This window comes from Salvelinus fontinalis, chromosome 3, assembly GCF_029448725.1.
Source record: "Salvelinus fontinalis isolate EN_2023a chromosome 3, ASM2944872v1, whole genome shotgun sequence".
NCBI lineage: Eukaryota > Metazoa > Chordata > Actinopteri > Salmoniformes > Salmonidae > Salvelinus > Salvelinus fontinalis.
Window position 1 is genome coordinate 37,286,893 of NC_074667.1, and position 22,673 is coordinate 37,309,565.

The window sequence follows — 22,673 nt, forward strand, 5'->3', positions numbered from 1 at the left end:
TTCATTTCACCTATCCCTTTTATCCTTTAGCTATTATCACTGATTGGCAAACATGGATACCATCTATTGTAGTCATTTTAGATGCTGCCTATATCTTTCCCATTCATTTGGGATGGAGGAATCACTGAAGTGTGGCTACAGGAACATTAGATAATTTATAATTTACTAATTCATATCTAATCTAAGTCAACACAATTTTTCACTTTGAGCACCTGCCCCTCCAAAGGTCTGTGCACGGCCCTGAGTGATCAAATCAAATTGTATTTGTCACATGAGCCGAATACAACAGGTGTAGACCTTACAGTGAAATGCTTACTTACAAGCCCCTAACCAACAATGCAGTTGGAATAAGAGATTAAAGTAACAAGTAATTAAAGAGCAGCAGTAAAATAACAATAGCGAGACTAAATACAGGGGGGTACCGATACAGAGTCAATGTGCAGGGGCACCTGTTAGTTGTAGTATGTACATGTAGGTAGAGTTACTTTAATAACTATGCATAGCTGACAACTGAGAGTAGCAGTGGTGTAAATGTCTAGTAAATGACTAGACATTTAGGAGTCTTATGGCTTAGGGGTAGAAGCTGTTTAGAAGCCTCTTGGACCTAGACTTGGCGCTCTGGTACCACTTGCCGTGTGATAGCAGTGAGAACAGTCTATGACTCGGGTGGCTGGAGTCTTTGGCAATTTTTAGGACCTTCCTCTGGGTTTCTGGGATGATGCTGTTGATGTGAGCCATGACCAGCCTTTCAAAGCCCTTCATGGCTACAGACGTGAGTGCTACGGGTCGGTAGTCATTTAGGCAGGTTACCTTCGTGTTCTTGGGCACAGGGGCTATTGTGGTCTGCTTAAAAACATGTTGGTATTACAGACTCAGAGAGGTTGAAAATGTCAGTGAAGACACTTGCCAGTTGGTCAGCGCATGCTGGTAAAACGTCTGGCCCTGCGGCCTTGTGAATGTTAACCTGTTTAAAGGTCTTTCTCACATCGGCTGCGGAGAGCGTGAAAACACAGTCATCCGGAACAGCTGGTGCTGTCATGCATGTTTCCGTGTTATTTGCCTCGAAGCGAGCACAGTTGTTTAGCTTGTGTCACTGGGCAGCTCTCGGCTGTGCTTCCCTTTGTAGTCTGTAATGGTTTGCAAGCCAAGCCACATTCGATGAGCGTCATAGCCGGTGTAGTACGATTCGATGTTAGTCCTGTATTGATGCTTTGCCTGTTTGATGGTTCTTCGGCGGGCATAGCGGGATTTCTTATAAGCTTCCGGGTTAAAGTCCCACTCCTTGAAAGCGGCAGCTCCAGCCTTTAGCTCAGTGCGGATGCTGCCTGTAATCCATGGCTTCTTGTTGGGGTATGTACGTACGGTCGCTGTGGGGATGACGTCATCGATGCACTTATTGATGAAGCCAATGACTGATGTGGTGTAATCCTCAATACCATCGGCGGAATCCTGGAACACATTCCAGTCTGTGCTAGCAAAACAGTCCTGTAGCTTAGCATCTGCTTCATCTAACCACTTTTTTTCCTGACCGCGGATGCCGTTCAAAAGCAGTCCGCTGGATCTATTCAGCAGATGCCGTGGGACTTGAACTTATCTGGGCATTAGGCCAGTTTTGAGTTCTGAAAATGTCTGACAGACTTTCATTTGGGAGGGAACTATCCCTTTAAGGGTGAATTCATAGCTTCATCTAAACTTGAGAAGGTCATAAAGGTACTGCCATCAAAGCTCTGCAGTGCATATATAAAGGACTTTTGTCTGTGGTGGATGTGGTGTGTGTGAGTCCCCATATTAAAATGAGTGTTTGAGAGACTGTGTGTCAGTTAACCTCTTGGAAGTTTATTGTGGCTGGGAGGTACTGGCACGAAGGGTGTGTGTTAGGTGGAGGGGTCTCTACTTTGCTGCTCAGGGGCCCCTCTACCTTTGGCCTTATGTGGGCCACTGATAGAGAGTGGTTTGGAAGAGTTTGATAAAGGACATTCCCACTTTTCCCAAAGAACAGGGCTGGGAGAACTAAGCCCTTTGAAGTGGAAGTGGAGGTCTGGTCCTGGCTTGCTCCATGACCATGATAGTATGTATAATTTACTGGGAGACTGGGACAAATTGGAAGTAAGTGGGAAGCAATGAACACAATGATAAGATGTTTGTGTGTGTACGGGCACCAGCATGCTTGTGCATGTGGACGAGAGAGAGAAAAAGTACATTGGACCATAATACCAGTGATTATCAACCGCGAGAATGAATGGTTCTAGTCAAGGAGCAATTGAAGCCTGGAAAAATATGCTTGACTCTGTAAATAATCATCTCAGCTAAAGCCCAACACGTACAAATAACAATTTATACAGCCTAACACATACAAACAATTGGATTGGACGGAGACATCTTGGCTGGTTGGGGGAGTGGGATGGGAGGTTTGAGGTGGAGACACTACTTTTTTTCCCTCTTTTATATATTCAATATATTATCACTTAACTTTATGATTATGATCAACACACACACACAACTTCTCCATAACATCAATCCCACCTGACTTCTAGAGGCTCGGTATCCCTGGAACCCCCTGCTGCTCATGAAAAATGGATCAGACTGAGTCACAGCAGAAAGAGACATCACTGCCTCCACTGAGTTGTTTTACTATTCTTGTGGGGACCAAACAATTGATTCCCATTCAAAAATTAACCTTAAGCCTAACCCTAATGTGAATTGTAACCCTAACCTTAAACCTAACCCCTAAGCCTAAAATATCCTTTCCCCTTGTGCAGTGTGGCACAGCTCCTTCAGATAGAGTTGATCAGGCTATTGATTTTGGCCTGTGGAATATTGTCCCACTCCTCTTCAATGGCTGCGCGAAGTTGCTGGATATTGGCGGGAACTGGAACATACTGTTAAACACGTAGATCCAGAGCATCCCAAACATGCTCAATGGGTGACATGTCTAGTGAGTATGCAGACCATGGAAGAACTAGGACATTTTTAGCTTCCAGAAATTGTTACAGATCGTTGAGACATGGCCATGCATTATCAAGCCGTAACATGAGGTGATGGCAGAGGATGAATGGTATGACAATCGGCCTCCAGGATCTCTTCACAGTATCTCTGTGAAATCATATTGCCATTTATAAATGAAATTGTGTTCATTGTCCGTAGCTTATGCCTGCCCATACCATAACCCCACCGCCACCATGGGGCACTCTGTTCACAACGCTGACATCAGCAAATCTCTCGTCCACATGCCATACACGTGGTCTGCGGTTGTGAGGCCGGTTGGACGTACTGCCAAATTCTCTAAACGACATTGTAGGCAGTTTATGATAGAGAAATTCATATTATATTCTCTGGAAAAGCTCTGGTGGACATTCCTGCTGTCAGCATGCCAATTGCATGCACCCTCAACTTTAGACATCTGTGGCATTATGTTGTGACAAAACTGCACATTTTAGTGGCCTTTTATTGTCCCCAGCACAAGCACAATTACACAACTGTGTAATGATCATGGTGATTAATCAGATTCTTGATATGCCACACCTGTCAGGTTGATGGATTATCTTGGCAAATGAGAAATGCTTTTTGTCATATGGAACATTTCTGGGATATTTTATTTCAGTACATTAAACATGGGACCAACACTTTACATGTTGCTTTTATATTTTTGTTGAGTGTACTTTTTACTCCATACATTTTTCCTGTACAGGACAGGAAAATGGTCCTCATCGAGAGAACATCCCTGGTCATCCCTAATGCCTCTGATCCGGCGGACTCACTAAACACATGCTTCATTTGTAAATTATATCCGTAAATTATATCCGACTATCCGTAAATTAAAAAAACAAGAAAATTGTGCCATCTGGTTTGCCTAATATAAGAAATTTAAAATAATTTTCACTTTTTACACTTAAGTATATTTTTGCAATTACATTTCCTTTTGATACTTTTCTATATTTAAAAACAAATACTTTTAGACTTTTTCTCAAGTAGTATTTTACTGGGTGACTTTTACTTGAGTCATTTTCTAATAAGGTATCTTTTATTCAAGTATGATAATTGGATACTTTTTCCACCACTGTCACAAGGATATTAAAAACAACAAACACAATCCAACACATACACACAACATATAATACAACTTCAAACGTCAAAGAATTGGAGCTTCAGGCTTTAACATGACCTACACATCTACAGAGCTGGGAACCTAATGCTGCAGCTTATGGAGAAATTCCTTTTCAAATTCCCCATCAGTGTGCTCTTTAACCTCTTACCCCCAATCCTTCAGGGATAGGATGGTAGGGAGAGAGGTGAGGGTATTGACATAGACCCTCTTTTCTTACAGGTTACTATTATACAATAACTCCTGAAATGAACCCTAAACACACAGGTCATGCTCTGATACCATGTCATTATGACAAATGCACACGGTTGACATCACTTGCCCTCTCCAAGAACCATCTGGTGCACTCACGCACACACACACACACACACACACACACTGCAATAATCACACTCAAAAACCATGATGCATACATACATGCATGCAATCACACTCAAACACCAAGATGCATACATACAACACACCATTAGAAGTGTGGACCCAACAGATGTCCTTCTCCAACTCTCACAAACTGGAGAAGAAAGCCTGAGGGGACAAATCAAAAGTTAGAATTTGAACAATGAAGTATGATTCCAGGGCTTTAGTCTGAGAATCCTCTTGTCTTTCAGGATGCCTGTTCTCTTGTCCTGACGAGCAGCTGTTAAAGTAGGAGGAATGTACAGTAACTGGAATTGGACAGTAACGAGGGTCAGACAATCACATTTTAATCAGTTCTCCACAAGATAAACATGTTTACTGTCAGTGTCTGTGTGATAAATCTTGCTCACATTGATCTAACAAACCCAGGCTGCACATTAAGCAAACGTCATTCAGAATGCTCAGTATAGCTATGCTGTATAATGCTCTGCAGAGATTGACACGGTAGACAGGAGCCTCAGTGTGTTGTCATGTTCAGAGAGGTTTATCCCTGGTGCAGACAGACAGGTCCATGTGTAATACGACTGATCATGTGTGTGGACACTCCACGAGTCCATAGGAACACAACTAGGATGGATGTGGGATCTGGCTGGAGTCCAGGCGATCTTTATTCTGAGCCAGTAAAAAGCTAAATTTGTCACCGACAGGAATGCTAGCTTGTCCACCCACTGACAGCAGCCAACTAATCCTAACACTCATTTCTTCATCATTGTGTGGACTGTGGAACAGCACCGGCGAATCAAGAAACATCACAGTGAAATCACAAGTATGTAATTGGTTTAACAATAGTGACTAAGGGAGTCAGGATAAACAGTGCTCTGTAGTTGAACGTTTTGAAAACAGTGTAATTTTTATGGGGTCCAATGGTGCTTTATTGCAGGATCTCGTGCTGACAATGTGCTTAGATCAAATCAAAATGTGTTTGTCACATGCGCCCAATACAACAAGTGTAGACCTTACCGTGAAATGCTTACTTGCAAGCCCTTAACCTGTAATTAAGGTAGTAGTTGTGGAATTGTTAGGTTAGATTACTTGTTGGTTATTACTGCATTGTCGGAACTAGAAGCACAAGCATTTTGCTACGCTCGCATTAACATCTGCTAACCATGTGTATGTGACAAATAAAATTTGATTTGTAAACTTCTGACCCACTGGAATTGTGATACAGTGGGGGCCACCGCGCCACACTGGGTAGCACAGGGCAACACTTTAAGGGGCATTTTATTTTATTTTACCGTTATTTTACCAGGTAAGTTGACTGAGAACACGTTCTCATTTGCAGCAACGACCTGGGGAATAGTTACAGGGGACAGGAGGGGGATGAATGAGCCAATTGTAAACTGGGGATTATTAGGTGACCATGATGGTATGAGGGCCAGATTGGGAATTTAGCCAGGACACCGGGGTTAACTGCATTGCACTAAAAATGGCGCTGACTAGGGAACTGTTCCTGCTGTTCTTAGTGCCAGTCTGCACGTTCAAACTAAAACAATGTAGCTAATAATGGCATCTTTATGCTTTCATTAATAAAATAATGATACAAATATTATTTAAGCATGCCGACATTTATTTAGTTATGGATCCATAATGAATTACTATGGGAGTAAATATCACTGATTTACAAAAATATCCTCCATATGTAATTATTGGCGGAGAGTCATGTCATATTTTTCGATGTAGTGTAGGCCTATCATAGGCAACATGAGTTTCACTGGTGTTGAGTAATGTGCTTTTAAAAGTGGTGTAGGTCTTATTTATTTAAAGAGCATTTTGAAGTTAGAAGCAATAGGATTTGAAGTAATAGCCTACAACTATTTTACTGGTCTTGATAAATCAATGATATTTTTATTTTGACTGAATCTCCGTTTGGGTATTGGTTACACTACAATTCGGGTGTAGAAATGTTATGCTCTTAGTGCAACCTTTATTTAACTAGAAAAGTCAGTTAAGAACAAATAATTTTTTACAAGGACCGCCTACTCCTTCCTCCCCATTGGGGAATTGAACCCCGGTCTCCCGCGTGCCCGCATGACACAGGGATTCTTTAGCAAAATAGCCCAGTACTGTAGCCTACTGCCGACCATCACATTGTGCAGCGCCATATTTTCCGTTCCATCCTAACGGAAACCCAGAGTTTTTTTTATTTTATTTTTTTGTATTATTTTTTTATTGGAATAGAAACACCATAATTAAGCAAATTTTATTAAGCAAAATTTCTTAATCCGTCCCATATACTATGTTCTTACAAAAACATTTTTAAATTCTCTAGTACAGCCACTATTGAAGGCTATCAAATGCTTCTCAAAGATGCCATCTGGTGGTTAAACTAGCACTAACTAGCATTAATGGTAAGTGGTTGGCACTTAAATAACGTGTCATGGAATGCAAGCTGTGCCGCATTACGCTGACACTTTTAAAGGACAGACCACTGTAACTGGTGTATTTTAACACCAATAAACCCACCCGTTTTTAAGAATGAATTTAGTATATATCAGTCTAGCAAACCAGGCAACTAAAAGCAACTTTCTGAACTATGTTTTGGTTCGTTTCTAGCTTGTTACCTGCATTCCAGTTCAATCAATGACCATATTTTATAGCTGACAACGTCTTGACTTGTATTCGTATTACAGGAAAATAAACTCGCAACAGGATCATTATTTGCAAGTTAATGGCGAGCTAAGTATAGAAAATAGCTTACGGTTGTGAGTGGGAAGAAATAAAAGCAGGGCATTCTACCAGAGAATTTTAGAACTTGGACACTGTCTTGTTGTCCTAACGTTATATCCTAATTTGACTTTAGTGCAGGTCATGTTTTTCTTCACATTACCATCTCTGGTAAACACACACTATATAAAATATAAGTTTATTTGTCACATGCACAGGATACAGAAGGTGTAAACGGACAGTGAAATGGTTAATTGCATATTGTAGTCTTTTGTTTAGACATGTAGATAGCTAAACAATGAACCATAATCCCAACTCATAATGTTACTACCCTACATGAATCTGCAGGTAGCCAAAACTAACCAACAAGGTTCAATGTTAGCTAGCTAACATTAGACTATAACTAGCAATGCAAATGCCTCTGAGATACGAATAATATTACTACACTGATCATACACGTAAAGTTAGCTAGCTAACAGTACGCTTTAACTTGCAATGAAAACAACTTTCTGACAAAATTAGAAACGTATAATATCTGAAAATGTAGCTAGCTAGACTCTTACCTGTATGCATGGATGAACGCTTCTCTGTCACGGATGCCATGGTTGCCCTTAGTTTAAAGATGTAATCCAGAGACAGGTATTTTATACAACCGCTTTCTGTGTGTTCTCTTTTTGACTCCCTCCGCATATTTGCAATCAAAAACCAGAATTTTCTCCTTAGCTATCATACTCTGCTTCCACTGGACATTCCACTGATTTCAAAACTCGGTCCTCCATAAAGTGGAGCGGATTAGCGACACTTTTGCAGTTCTTTGTGATATCTTTCAAAAAAGCTGTGTTAGAAAGGATTACCTACACATACTGAGAAGTTATAGACAAGTGTGCTACATGGCAGACCAATCCAAACTCAACTTTTGGCATGTCCATCCCATCCATTATCTCAGCCAATCATGGCTAGCGGGAAAGTTCCTGTCTTTTTTCCGTGGCTAAACTAACTAGGCTCGTAATTTTACTATTTTATTCATATTTACAAGTTTGTTATTAAGGCATAAAAATTCACATTTTCCAGAAGACATTTCTACCAAAAAACACATTTTGATAAATACATGTTTACCTTCAAATGCCTCTCCTGTGAAGTAGTGAGGTGTGACATACACCTAGTTTCCTGAAACGAAACACATTCGTTTAGAGCCAGAGGGTTATATATTAAAAATATAGAGAGCTGTGTGAGTGCACATTTTGAATGTGTGTATGAACATTTCTAGTATATTGAAATGGTTTATGTTCATTGGCATGTTAAGGGTGTATGTGGATTATCTGTGTTTCTGACTTGTCCATGATTGACATCCGTCATTATCTCTTCTCTCCACAGGCTGGTAGATGACCGCTGTGTGGTACAGCCCGACACAGGGGACCTAAACAACCCCCCAAAAAAGTTCAGAGGTAAGAGAATGGTATACTCCCCTCTCATTCTACTATAGCAGTTTACGCAGCACCACGTCACCTCAGTAAATCCAGCCTGTTTACACAGTGTTTTCCACTGGAGATGTTTCTTCTTGTATTACACTGCGTTTCTCTGGTGATAGCGCCAGTATCCCTCCCTGTCCACATAGGTTTCATAAAGGGCTGCTCTCTTTGACACTGTTATGTGTGTTGTGTATCATCTTGTCTATGTTTCCTGCTCAGATGTGATTCTGTGAGAATAGGAACACATTATGGCTCATGAAGGGAGATGTGTCTCTGGCTGTTGGGTTATTTCTATCCCCATAACAGGAAGTACAACTGAACTCACGACCTTTAAGTCTCAGGTCAGGGGTCGTTATCACCCATGGAACATTTTTGGCCTACAAACATGATGTGCAATGTGAGTGTGTCAGGCTGTGACTGTAGCCTGTGTGTCTTTTATACCACAGGTGGGTTTAATCCTGAATGCTGATTGGTTAAAACAGCATTCCAGCTGGTGTCTATTCCACATGTTACCACCGGCTAAATCTATGATGTTAAAATGTATATTTACTCTGATCCATCTGACTGTGCAATCCAGTGCCCCGTCAGCCCAGCCAGGCAATTTTATAAACTTGATCTCCGATTCAAAAACAAACAAAAAAAAAAAAAGTATCTAGACATTATTTCACATTTCTGTCAAAATCATGAATCAGCTGGCATCGTTTTCTCGTATATATGTGGACTGATTCAGGAAACTAGGCGTATGTCGCAAGTCACGAATTCACAGGAGAGCCGTTTTGAACATAATTTTTTAAAATCAAAATGCGTTTCTGGCAGAAATGCCTTCTCGAACATTTGAACTTTCATATGCCTTAACAACAAACTTTTATGCCATCTGTAAATACGAATAAAGTTGATAAATTAAGAGCGTAGTTGGTTTAGCCAAAGAAAAAGCAGGAACGTTCCCGCTAGCCATAATTGTCCGAGATAATGAGTGGCTGGACATGCCGAGAGATGAGTTTCAGATTGTTCTGCGGTGTAGCATTTTTATGTCTACAAAATGAGCTGCTCATTATGCGTAGATAATCCTTTCTACTGCATTTTTTTTCTAAAGATATAACGTTAGCCATGGAGAACTGCAAATATGTTGCTACTGCTCTCAATAACATTGCTGCCCTGAATTTATCAAGCGCTATCGACAAAGGTCAGTGTGAAAAAGTTGTGATGGGCTTCTTTCTGGAGGACGATCGTGCCATGCTGACTCTCTCTGACTCTGAAAATGAATCAGACGATGAGGAAATAAAACATTTTCATTGAAGAATACATTGTAGAGTCTTCTGATGACGGTGATGGGGAAGAAACGGCGATCAACAGTGTTGTCACGGAAGAAGTTGACAGAGTTTTGAAATCAGTGGAACACAACAGGCCAAACAAACCGTGCAGACTAAACGGAAATGACACAGGACGTCTTATTTAATGAAAGGGGTTGTAGTCTGCCGTGAAGCGTTCATCCATGTATACGGGTAAGAATCTAGCAACAGTTTCAGATATTATACGTTTCTAATTTGGTCATAAAGTTGTTTTCATTGCAAGTTAAGGCTTGCTGTTAGCTAGCCAGCTGGAGTTCGATGGCTGGCTTGCTAGCTAACGTTAACATTGAACCTAACTTATTTGGTAAACTTTAGCTATGACAATTGGTTTGTATTGCTAGTAACGTTACTTTATGGATTGAGATTATAGTTCATTTTTTAGCTAGCTAACATTAACGTGACATGTCTAAACAAAAGACCCCAAGTTAAATCTTGCTGTTAGCTAGTTAACGTTAGCTGAGGTTAGATTGCTGGCTTGCTAGCTAACATTCACTTATGTGTATGAATTGTGTGTAACGTAAGTGATGTTTTCTCAGAATGCCATTTCACATGGCTAGTTATAGCCTAATGTTAGCTAGCTAACATTGAACCTATTTGGTTACCTTTAGATATCTATGACAATCGGTTTGTATTGCTAGCTAAAGCTTGCAGTTAGCTAGCCATCTAACGTCAGCTGGCTAGCTATCTATCTAACGTGAAGTGTGTGTAGCGATGTTATCTCAGAATGCCATTTCTCATCTATTGTATAATAATGCTAAAAATGTGTCTTTCAACATCAGTAGAACCAGCCTTACTCCTCTCCACCAGTCATATAAGGAGAACGGTCTAATGCCTTCCATCAAAAAGAGAGCTGGCCCAAGCAAGCAAAGGCAGCAGCGCAGGTATCAACTACATGCACCATTTCTTCACCAACTATGGAGTTGGGGAACCGTGTGTGGACCTGAATTGTTATAACTGCAGTGGTCAATACCAGAACAAGTTTGTGCTCTGGTATTGTGCCTGGTATGCACAAGCTCCACCAGTCTGGACCTTCACTACCTGATCACAGGCCACACCAAGTTTGCCCCCGACTGGTGCTTCGGCCTCATCAAGCAGTGCTTCAGAAAGACCAAAGTGGACACAGCTAGACAAACTTATTTTTTGGAGAAGATCAGGGAGTTTTGCGACAGAGGCTATGGACATCACATACCCTACACCAAAGTCAAGGGCAGAACAAAAACAGGCTCTCCGAATATAGATTCCCTTGTTCATGCATGGTTCAGACGAACCAGTCATCAGCAGTATCTGCAGTGCCTCTATTCAAAGGACTCTCTCCTAACACACACGCCATACGTTGCTGCTCCTATTATTATTATTTTTTTATCCTGCTGCTCAGCCACTTTACCCCTGATTGTATGCATATAACCACCTCGTCTATCACTGATATCGTTATTGATCTTGTTCTTGTACATACTGTATTTTATTTTGACACTATATTTCTGATATTGCTACTATGCAAGTAACCATTTGTCTGTACCGTTTGCACCTTCTGTAGAGACCCATCCACTTAGCAAGACTTAGCAAAATATTGATATTTAAAAGTAATATTGATATGTGTGGTCGTAACATGATTTTGTTACATACCACAACAATATCATGTGACTGTATCAAGTGTCCACCACATAAATATATGGCGCATGCATCTGTTTATGTACTGTACATATGCACCTCACTCAAGTTTCAACTCAGGCTGCACAGCCTTACCTTGTGTATGGAATACTATGTGATAGGTGCGTGTGTAACAGTATATAAACTATGCTAATGTACTGGTGTGAAGGCATTTGGGCAGTGGTCAAAAGTAATTTAAGTAATACTTTAAAGTACTACAAGTATGTTTTGGGGGTATCTGTACATTACTTTGCTATTGATATGTTTGACAACCTTTACTTCACTACATTCTGAAAGAAATGTACTTTTTACTCCATACATTTTCCCTGATACCTGAAAGTAAATTTTGACATTAAAATTGTCCAATTCACACACTTATCAAGAGAACATCCATACTGCATCTGGCAGACTCACTAAACACACATGCTTCGTTTGTAAATTTTGTCTGAGTGTTGGATTGTGCCCCTGGCTATCCTAAAAAAAATTAAAGAGAATAATTGTGCCGTCTGGTTTAATATAAGAAATTTGAAATGATTTATACTTTTACTCAAGTATGACAATTAAGTACTTTTTCCACCACTGGATGTGGCTGGGGGTATAGCATTTCTTTAACATGACCCATCAGTTTAGACAAGTGTCTCTGGGTAAGTATCATCTAATATTTATAAAATATTTTTATCTGGATACATTCGGTTTACCTGAAATTTTTCCTTGTTGTAGGCTACTACCACTTTTAATCTTAATTCTTTACTACACTACTCACTGTTTAGCACATGACCCCATGTGAATCCTTAAAGAGAAGGGCTGGCTTAAGAGGGTGTGAACAATGCTGAATGGGCGTAGACAAAGGAGAGCTCTGCAGTAGTCACCAAAACATTCAAAGGCCCTTTTTAATCAAAAGTGAGTTTACAAGTGTATCACCCCTCAAAGCAGAATTACTTTCCCATTGTTCCTCAAAAATGCTGTGTATGATATACCATTTTGTAGCTCTGAGTCTCTACTTTTATCCAATGTTAAAAATAAAAATGTTACATTTTGCTACATAGGACTGGATCCAGGTGCTGAGTCAAATATACAAAGATTTGAAGTGATTGTGTTACCTTAGTTTGTTGGCTAGCTCCTCGGGAACAAAAGAGTACATTTTTCTATGCCATGTGAAATCGAACCTCTTTATCTCATTGTAATGGGGGCATCCAAATAAAGGTCACTAGAAACAGCTTATGCAAATGCAGCTACTGCTGTTATTCTGGCTGCACTGTTTGAAGTGACTGTAATTTGGTTAGCTAGCAAGCAAGGGATAAGAACGTTGCCAGCTAGTATGGCTATGGAACAGTTAGAACAAACAACTGGGTCGTGTCCGTAGATAAAGAACAAAAAGACTGAATGACTGGGTCGCGTCTCTGGCAACCGATAGAACAAACGACTAGCCGGCTTGTGTAGAAGCCATAGATTAGTATTTCACATCCGTTATATCAGGACTATATTTTGTGGAAGGATGAAATAGTATGAATACATTTATCAAAATAATGATTTTAATGGAAATATGTCAATCATTATTTGAATATGTTGGTAACCCGTTGTATTGGCACGGTTTGCCGGTCCTCGACTTGGTGTTGGTTCTAACAACACCGGTGCCAATATTCTCCCAACACCGGCTTCCTATAGGGCATTATCACTTACATGTACACCACAAAATCTCTCTAATAAAATACAGTATGTTCATCATTTTAGTCTGGATTTAGTTGGATGTTCCATCTATTTATTTTAGGTTTTGGCATTTGGCTGTGTTAGTGTCTAATTATTGCAGAGGAGGTGAGAAAAGTATGATGTAACTCTGCAGTAATCAAAGGATTGTATAAGTAAGTGTTGCCCCGAGAGGAGTTAATGAGGATGTTTCAGCATGGCTGTAAGGCATTGAGACTAACAAGCATTCCACTCATACTGGGAGTTAGTTGCTACATTACATGATGTGGTTTAATGCGAGTGGGGCTCTATCGTACGTTGTGACCATTAGCTGCAGTCTAGAGATTTGTAGTGTATTTATAACCCATAAAGCTTGGGTCTCCTCAGAGTACACTGAATGACAATTGTGTCTTTGATGTCCCAGGGAAGTTCTCTGAGTTTATCTCCTCCTAGGAGACTGTTACCAACACAAACCCAAGCCAGCTTCTGTCTGTCTGTCTGTACAGTAAAGTAAGTGTTTTTTGTGTGTGTGTGTGTTAGTCTGTATGTGGAGTCAAGTTATCTTTGTGCATGCTTGTGTCTGTGTGTGCACTCCCACTAAGTGGTCAAAGTGGCCATGGTAACCCCTCCTGCATGGACTCATCTACTGGTGGTGATGACATGTGTTGGCGACACTTGTTATCATGAGAGAGAGAGAGAGACCAAACAAACAACACAAAGAGTTATCTATCCAAAACTGAATGTATGGGGAAGCCACTTCTTCAATCTTTCTGGCCCTATAAGAAAGAACATACAGCAAAAACATATACATGATCAAATACAAATCTTAGAATCAAATATTAAAAGACTACCAGAACCCACTGGACTCTCCAATTTATATTGAATGGAATACAGGACAAAATACAAACCCTCCAACCCAAAAAGGCCTGTGGTGTTGATGGTATCCTCAATGAAATGATAAAATATACAGACCACAAATTCCAATTGGCTATACTTAAACTCTTAAATATCGTCCTTAGCTCTGGCATCTTCCACAATATTTGTAACCAAGGACTGGTCACCCCAAGCCACAAAAGTGGAGACATTTGACCCCAATAACTACCGTGGGTTATGCGTCGCAACAACAACCGTGGGGAAATCCTCTGCATTATTATTATTATTAACAGCAGACTTGTACATTTCCTCCGTGAAAATAATGTACTGAGAAAATGTCAAATTGCCTTTTTACCAAATTACCGTACAACAGACCACATATTCACTCTGAACAAAGGCAACGTTGATTTCAAAAAAAGCATTTGACTCAATTTGGCATGAGGGTCTGCTATACAAATTGATGGAAAGTGGTGTTGGGGGGGAAAACATACAACATTATAAAATCCATGTACACAAACAACAAGTGTGCAGTTAAAATTGCCAACAAACACACACATTTTCTTTCCACAGGGCCGTGGGGTGAGACAGGGATGCAGCTTAAGCCCCACCTCTTCAACATACAGTTGAAGTTGGAAGTTTACATACACTTAGGTTGGAGTCATTAAAACTCGTTTTTCAACCACTCCACAAATTTCTTGTTAACAAACTATAGTTTTGGCAAGTCGGTTAGGACATTTACTTTGTGCATGACACAAGTCATTTTTCCAATTGTTTACAGACAGATTATTTCACTTATAATTCACTGTATCACAATTAGAGATCCACCGATTTGATTAGGGCCAATATCAAGTTTTCATAACAATCTGCATTTTTGGACACGTTTATGGCCGATTACATTGGCAGGCTGACTATATGTTACGCGAGTGCAGCAAGGAGCCAAGGTAAGTTGCTAGCTAGCATTAAACTTAACTTATAAAAAACAATCAATCTTATAAAAAACAATCAATCTTAACATAATCACCAGTTAACTACACATGGTTGATGATATTGCTAGTTTATCTAGCTTGTCCTGGGTTGCATATAATCAATGCGGTGCCTGTTAATTTATCATTAAATCACAGCCTACTTCGCCAAATGGGTGATGATTTAACAAGTGCATTCGCAAAAAAAGCACTGTCGTTGCACCAATGTGTACTTAACCATAAACATCAATGCCTTTCTTAAAATCAATACAGTATATATTTTTAAACCTGCATATTTAGTTAATATTGCCGGCTAACATGAATTTCTTTTAAATAGGGAAATTGTGTCACTTCTCTTGCAATCTGTGCAAGCAGAGTCAGGGTATATGCAGCAGTTTGGGCCGCCTGGCTCGTTGTGAACTGTGTGAAGACCATTTCTTCCTAACAAAGACCGTGATTTATTTGCCAGAATTGTACATAATTATGACATAACATTAAAGGTTGTGCAATGTAACAGCAATATTTAGTCTTAGGGATGCCACCCGTTAGATAAAATACGTAACGGTTCCGTGTTTCACTGAAAGAATAAACGCTTTGTTTCAAAATGATAGTTTCCGGATTTGACCATATTAATGACCTAAGGCTCGTATTTCTGTGTGTTATCATAAGGTGAATGCACCAATTTGTAAGTCGCTCTGGATAAGAGCGTCTGCTAAATGACTTAAATGTAATGTAAATGTAATGTAAATGTTATTATATTCTAATTAAGTCTATGATTTGATAGAGCAGTCTGACTGAGTGGGGATAGGAAGCAGCAGGCTCGTAAGCATTCACTCAAACAGCACATTCCTGCATTTGCCAGCAGCTCTTCGCTGTGCTTCAAACATTGCGCTGTTTCTGACTATAAACTCACGAGATTAGGTTGGCATACTATAGTGCCTAATAAGAACATCCAATAATCAAAGGTAGATGAAATACAAATGGTATAGAGAGAAGTAGTCCTATAATTCCTATAATAACTACAATCTAAAACGTCTTACCTGGGAATATTGAAGACTCATGTTAAAAGGAACCATCAGCTTTCATATGTTCTCATGTTCGGATCAAGGAACTTAAACGTTAGCTTTTTTACATGGCAAATATTGCACTTTTACTTTCTTCTTCGACACTTTCTTTTTGCATTATTTAAACCAAATTGAACATGTTTCATTATTTATTTGAGACTAAATTGATTAAATTAAGTTAAAAAGTGTTCATTCAGTATTGTTGTAATTGGCATTATTACAAATTATTTATATATATATATAAAAAAATCGTCCGATTTTAATCGGTATCGTCTTTTTTTGGTCCTCCAATAATTGATATCGGCGTTGAAAAATCATAATCGGTCGACCTCTAATCACAATTCTAGTGGGTCAGAAGTTTACATACACTAAGTTGACTGTGCCTTTTAAACAGCTTGGAAAATTCCAGAAAATGATGTCATGGCTTAGAAGTTTCTGATAGGCTAATTGACATAATTTGAGCCATTTGGAGGTGTATCTGTGAATGCATTTCAAGGCCTACCTTCAAACTAAGTGCCTCTTTGCTTGACATCATGAAATTAGCCAAGACCTCAAACAAATTGTAGACCTCCACAAGTCTGGTTCATCCTTGGGAGCAATTTCCAAATGCCTGAAGGCACCACGTTCATCTGTACAAACAATAGTACGCAAGTATAAACACCATGCAACCGTCATACCGCTCAGGAAGGAGACGATTTCTGTCTCTTAGAGATGAACGTACTTTGGTGCGAAAAGTTTTAATCAATCCCAGAACAACAGCAAAGGACCTTGTGAACATGCTGGAGGAAACGGGTACAAAAGTATCTATATCCACAGTAAAGCGAGTCCTATATCGACATAACCTGAAAGGCCGCTCAGCAAGGAAGAAGCCACTGCTCCAAAACCACCATTAAAAAAAGACAGACTATGGTTTGCAACTGCACACGGGGAAAGAGATCATACTTTCTGCCCATAATGACCATTGTTATGTTTGGAGGAAAAAGGGGGAGCCTTGCAAGCTGAAGAACACCATCCCAACCGTGAAGCACGGGGGTGGCAGCATCATGTTGTGGGGGTGCTTTGCTGTAGGAGGGACTGGTGCACTTCACAAAATAAATGGCATCATGAGAAAGGAAAATTGTGGATATATTGAAGCAATATCTCAAGATATCAGTCAGGGAGTTGAAGCTTGGTCGCAAATGGGTCATCCAAATGGACAATGATCCCAAGCGTACTTCCAAAATGGCTTAAGGACAACAATGTCAAGGTATTGGAGTGTCCATCACAAAGCCCTGACCTCAATCCAATAGAAAATTTGTGGGCAGAACTGAAAAAGTGTGTGTGACCAAGGAGGCATACAAACCTGACTCGGTTACACCAGCTCTGTCAAGAGGAATGGGCCAAAAGTCACCCAACTTATTGTGGGACGCTTGTGGAAGGCTACCCGACACGTTTGACCCAAGTTAAACAATTTAAAGGCAATGCTACCAAATACTAATTGAGTGTATGTAGACTTCTGACCCACTGGGAATTTCATGAAAGAAATAAAAGCTGAAATCATTCTCTCTACAATTTTTCTGACTTTTCACATTCTTAAAATAAAGTGGTGATCCTAACTGACCTAAAACAGGGAATTTTTACAAGTATTAAATGTCAGGAATTGTGAAAAACTGAGTTTAAATGTATTTGGCTAAGGTGTATGTAAACTTCCGACTTCAACTGTATCAACGAATTGGATCTAGAACAGTCTTCAGCACCTGGCCTCACCCTAGAATCTGAAGTCAAATGTCTACTGTTTGCTGATTATCTTGTTCTTCTGTCCCCAACCAAGGAGGGCCCACAGCAGCACCTAGATCTTCTGCACAGATCTGTCAGACCTGGGCCCTGACAGTAAATCTCAGTAAGACAAAAATACTGGTGTTCCAAAAAAGGCCCAATTGCCAGGACCACAAATAACAATTCCATCTAGACACCGTTGCCCTAGATCATACAAGCGATACATACCTCGGCCTAAACATCTGCACCACACGTAACTTCCACAAAGGGACTTCTATGCCATCAAAAGGAACATAAAATTCGACATACCGATTAGGATCTGGCTAAAAATCCTTGAATCTGTTATAGAACCCATTGCCCTTTATGGTTGTGAGGTCTGGGGTCCGCTCACTAACCAAGAATTCACAAAGTGGGACAAACACCAAATTGAGAATCTGCATGCAGAATTCTGCAAAAAATATCCTCTGTGTACAACGTAAAACACCAAGTAATGCATGCAGAACAGAATTAGGCCGATACACGCTAATTCTCAAAATCCTGAAAAGAGACGTTAAATTCTACTATTCCGATTCCTTAAACCTCACATAACAAAGCCATCACATACAGAGAGATGAACCTGTAGAAGAGACCCCTAATCAAGCTGGTTCAGGGGTTCTGTTCACAAACACAAACAGACCCCAGAGAGCCCCAGGACAGCAACACGATTAGATCCAACCAAATCATGAAAAAACAAAAAGATAATTACTCGACACATTGGAAAGAATTAACAAAAAAACTGAGTAAAGTAGAATGCTATTTGGCCCTAAACAGAGAGTAAACAGTGGCAGAATACCTGACCACTGTGACTGACCCAAACTTAAGGAAAGCTTTGACTATATACAGACTCAGTGAGCATAGCCTTGCTATTGAGAAAGGCAGACCTGGCTCTCGAGAAGACAGGCTATGTGCACACTGCCCACAAAATTAGGTGTAAACTGAGCTGCACTTCCTAACCTTCTGCCAAATGTATGTCTATGTTATAGACACATTTCCCTCATATTACAGACCCACAAAGAATTTGAAAACAAATCCAATTTTGATAAACTCCCATATTTACTGGGTGAAATACCACAGTGTGCCATCACAGCAGCAAGATTTGTGACCTGTTGCCACAAGAAAAGGGCAACCAGTGAAGAACAAACACCATTGTAAATACAACCCATATTTATGTTTATTCATTTTCCCTTTCCCTATTTGCACATAATATAACATTTTATTCTTTATTCTTTTATTCTTTTGGAACTTTTGTTAGTGTAATGTTTACTGTTAATTTTTATTTATTTCACTTTTGTTTATTATATACTTCACTTGCTTTGGAAATGTGAACATATGTTTCCCATGCCATTAAAGCCCTTAAATTGAATTTAGAGGCATAGAGAGGGGTGTTGGCATGCTCCTGTGATGGCTGTGGGCTATAGTGGCTCCCTCAAAGTTTTTGAATAGGATTCATTTAAAGACTGTAGCCCAATTCCATTTCTCCTCTCTTCTTTATGAAACACATTTGCTCACTTACCCTTATAGATTGGAAAGCATTGTATTACCGTATTTTTTGTGGGTTTTCTACACCAATCCAATGTTTGCCAATCCTTGAGGGTGAAGGAATGAGTGCACTCACTTTAGGAAGAATTAGCTTGTGTGTCATGTAAGGCTTCAACCAGTGCTGTGACCTGATGTAGCCTGTATTCCAACAGTAAGTGCATTGTTGTTGTACAATAATATATGGTAGTCAGGAGAGATGTAGCCTGCTTGTCTAACGCTACTGTGACCCCAAAACTGATTTAATTATTATACTCTCATTTCCATTCTGTCTCTACCTTGGCATGACCTATTTATTTATGGGCTTATTATATATTTTTTTCAGATGTTAAAATTAACAAGAGACGGTTTCTTCCTATTGTTTTTAACATTAGCCAAATACCAAAAACCGCTGTATACCCTCTGTGGGAGATACTGTACTTCCTTTTTTCTCCCCAAACGTCGGGTTGGGAAGTGCTTATTTAAGATTTCCTTGGGGAGGTATCGTGTGTCTGCCGGATGGCCTCCGGTGTAGGATGGTGTTACCCTGAGACAGACACTGATCTTAGGTCAGTTTCACATTTCCCCTTCTTAATGGTTATGGTTAGGATTTGAAGAAGGTGAGCTGATCCTAGATTTCTGCTGAAGGGGAACTTCTGCACTCCCCACTTCTGTGTCATTTTTTGGATAGTTCTTCCTCAGAGATAATAATGGTAAAAAGTAAATGGTGTGTTGTGAGGGATGCAGCGTTGTTGCTCTGAGAGACGGTGGAGATAATCCTCCTTACTTTAGCCTGCTGCTGGCTGAGGGCCAGACTAGCCCTGGCCACCAGGCCTCACTGCCGAGGTATGCATACCATTTCCTCCCAATGTAAGCAGAAGCACTTTACACGCACTCCCTCACCTAAGCGCACACACACATTCACGCACGCACACACGTATGTAGGCAAACACACGCCACACAAGTGCACACATCTGCAAGCATGGCGCACACACGCAGTTAGAGACACACAGACTCTAATGTGTGCAAGGGCATTCATTTGACACACACTCATGCACTTACACAAACATACACCCATGTCATACATTATGCCCATGTCGCTGTAGTTCAGCAAACCATACACACTCTGGTGCTGAAACGGCTGGGCTACTACATCTCAAAGTGACCATGTTAGAACTCCTATTCCTCCTCTTCCATAACTGCTAAGAACTTCAGCCAGGCGTGATTGCAGGGTTGTGTGTTTTGGAACAAATAAGGTGTGGGATTGTTGTGTTGACAGACACATCTTTATTCCGTTTAAGTTGCAGACTAAACTACATTCCATCATGTGACAAACCCATCTCATACTGTTCAGTTTTCCTTTACTCAGTGAATGGTCTGTGCTGTGTAGACCTAGGTCTGTAGCAGTTCAAAATGTTGTTGTTGCCTGAGATGACCCATCCATTCCTCTCGTGAACACAGTTATAATGTCCAACTTTGTTGCAGTATATTAAGCTAGCTCCATTCCACAATGATCTCTCTCAAAACTCGCATTACCGTCTCCCCAGGAGAAACGTGTTCTCTACATCAGGACAGACTCTGTTTCTAACGTAATTGACAATGAACAAGATTAGAAACTTTTTGTTCCACCTGAAATACCAGAGAAGGGCCAAAGCCTTCTCTTTGTGTGTTTTTTTTAATAGAAGTTATTAAGTGCCATTTTAAAACATTTGTTGGTGAACAACAATGTGAGAGCATGTGGAAGACATTAGTGGGATCAGTGTCCGTGGCTGGTTTTGTCTGTTTCACTCTCCTCCCTTCATCCTGCTTTCTTCCTAGTCACAGCTAAAGTTGTTTACATGGATGTGTACTAGGTCATTAAGCAGCTCTTCACAGGCTTAAACCAGACATTTAGAATACAGGGCCTAGCTACCAGGTGTGTTGTGGTAATGTCTTCAGCATATGATTTTCACCTGGCAGTGAGGTAAAGGAGAGGTTAGGCAAGGGAAGGAAGCTATTGAATAGCTTCGAGACTCATCCATTGCCTGAGAATAAAACAAATATGCATACCGCCTAACCCTAGTATACACATTAGTTGTTACTAAGGCACAATAGGGTAAATCCATTTGAATTGAATCACTTTTTGACAGCACCCTTTTTGATTTGAACAAAACCTTCCATACATATTTTCCCGCTGTAGTACTGCTCAGAAAGTGACTTTCTGGACCTGAATGCCATAACATTCAAGAGATAAAGGTGACATTTAATCAAAGTCTACTAGAGTTAAAAATAAATTGTCCTAAGACAAAATAATTTATAACTGAATTCTTCCAGTACAATATACAGTTCCTTTGGAAAGTATTCTGACCCCTTGAGTTTCCACATTTTGTTACGTTACAGCCTCATTCTAAAATCTATTAAATCGTTTTTCCCCCTCATCAATCTACACCCAATACCCCATGATAAAAAAGTAAAAACAGGTTTCTTGAAATGTTTGCAAATATATTAAAAATACAAAACTAAATGACATTTACATAAGTATTCCGACCCTTTAATCAGCTCTGGCTGGGCTTCTCAAGGACATGAACCCTTTCACACGTGTGATAGTTCTACAGTGGTCCCTGAAGCGTATGATCACACCCGTGTGATTAGAACGCTTATTTAAAGTGCTTATTTAGAACGGCCAGTTTCAAATGACGCAACAATCATCAATTGAGCTGGCCACACTTTTTTCAGAAACTATTTACACAAACACGGTCCTTACAAAGTTAAGTCCAGAATGTGAGCAGTTTATTTTTGGATGCGATGTTCATAGAAGTATCTATAGCATAACACAATCATCTAAACCGAAAAATGTAAAGTTGATTCAGCGGCGGGATTGGGTCACCACCAGTACAGAACTTGCTCAGGAATGGCAGCAGGCAGGTGAGAGTGCATCTGCACGCACAGTGAGGCGAAGACTTTTGGAGGATGGCCTGGTGTCAAAAAGGGCAGCAAAGAAGCCACTTCTCTCCAGGAAAAACATCAGTGACAGACTGATATTCTGCAAAAGGTACAGGGATTGGACTGCTGAGGACTGGGGTAAAGTCATTTTCTCTGAATCCCCTTTCCGATTGTTTGGGGTATCTGGAAAAAAGCTTGTCCGGAGAAGACAA

At 40.2% G+C, this 22,673-nt stretch overlaps 1 protein-coding gene and 1 long non-coding RNA gene across 4 annotated transcripts in view; both read left to right on the plus strand.

The window, feature by feature from the left end:
* itpr1a (inositol 1,4,5-trisphosphate receptor, type 1a) overlaps window positions 1-22,673 on the plus strand; it is a 159,969-nt gene that overhangs the window by 10,369 nt on the left and 126,927 nt on the right. For all 3 annotated transcript variants that reach the window (XM_055914751.1, XM_055914754.1, XM_055914763.1), the window contains exon 3: window positions 8,558-8,628. In XM_055914751.1, coding sequence (XP_055770726.1) covers window positions 8,558-8,628 — 71 coding nt within the window. The remainder of the gene's footprint in view (window positions 1-8,557; window positions 8,629-22,673) is intronic.
* LOC129846954 (uncharacterized) lies at window positions 8,638-12,689 on the plus strand. Its single transcript, XR_008758326.1, has 2 exons — window positions 8,638-10,154; window positions 10,781-12,689. It is a non-coding gene; the product is annotated as an uncharacterized LOC129846954 (long non-coding RNA).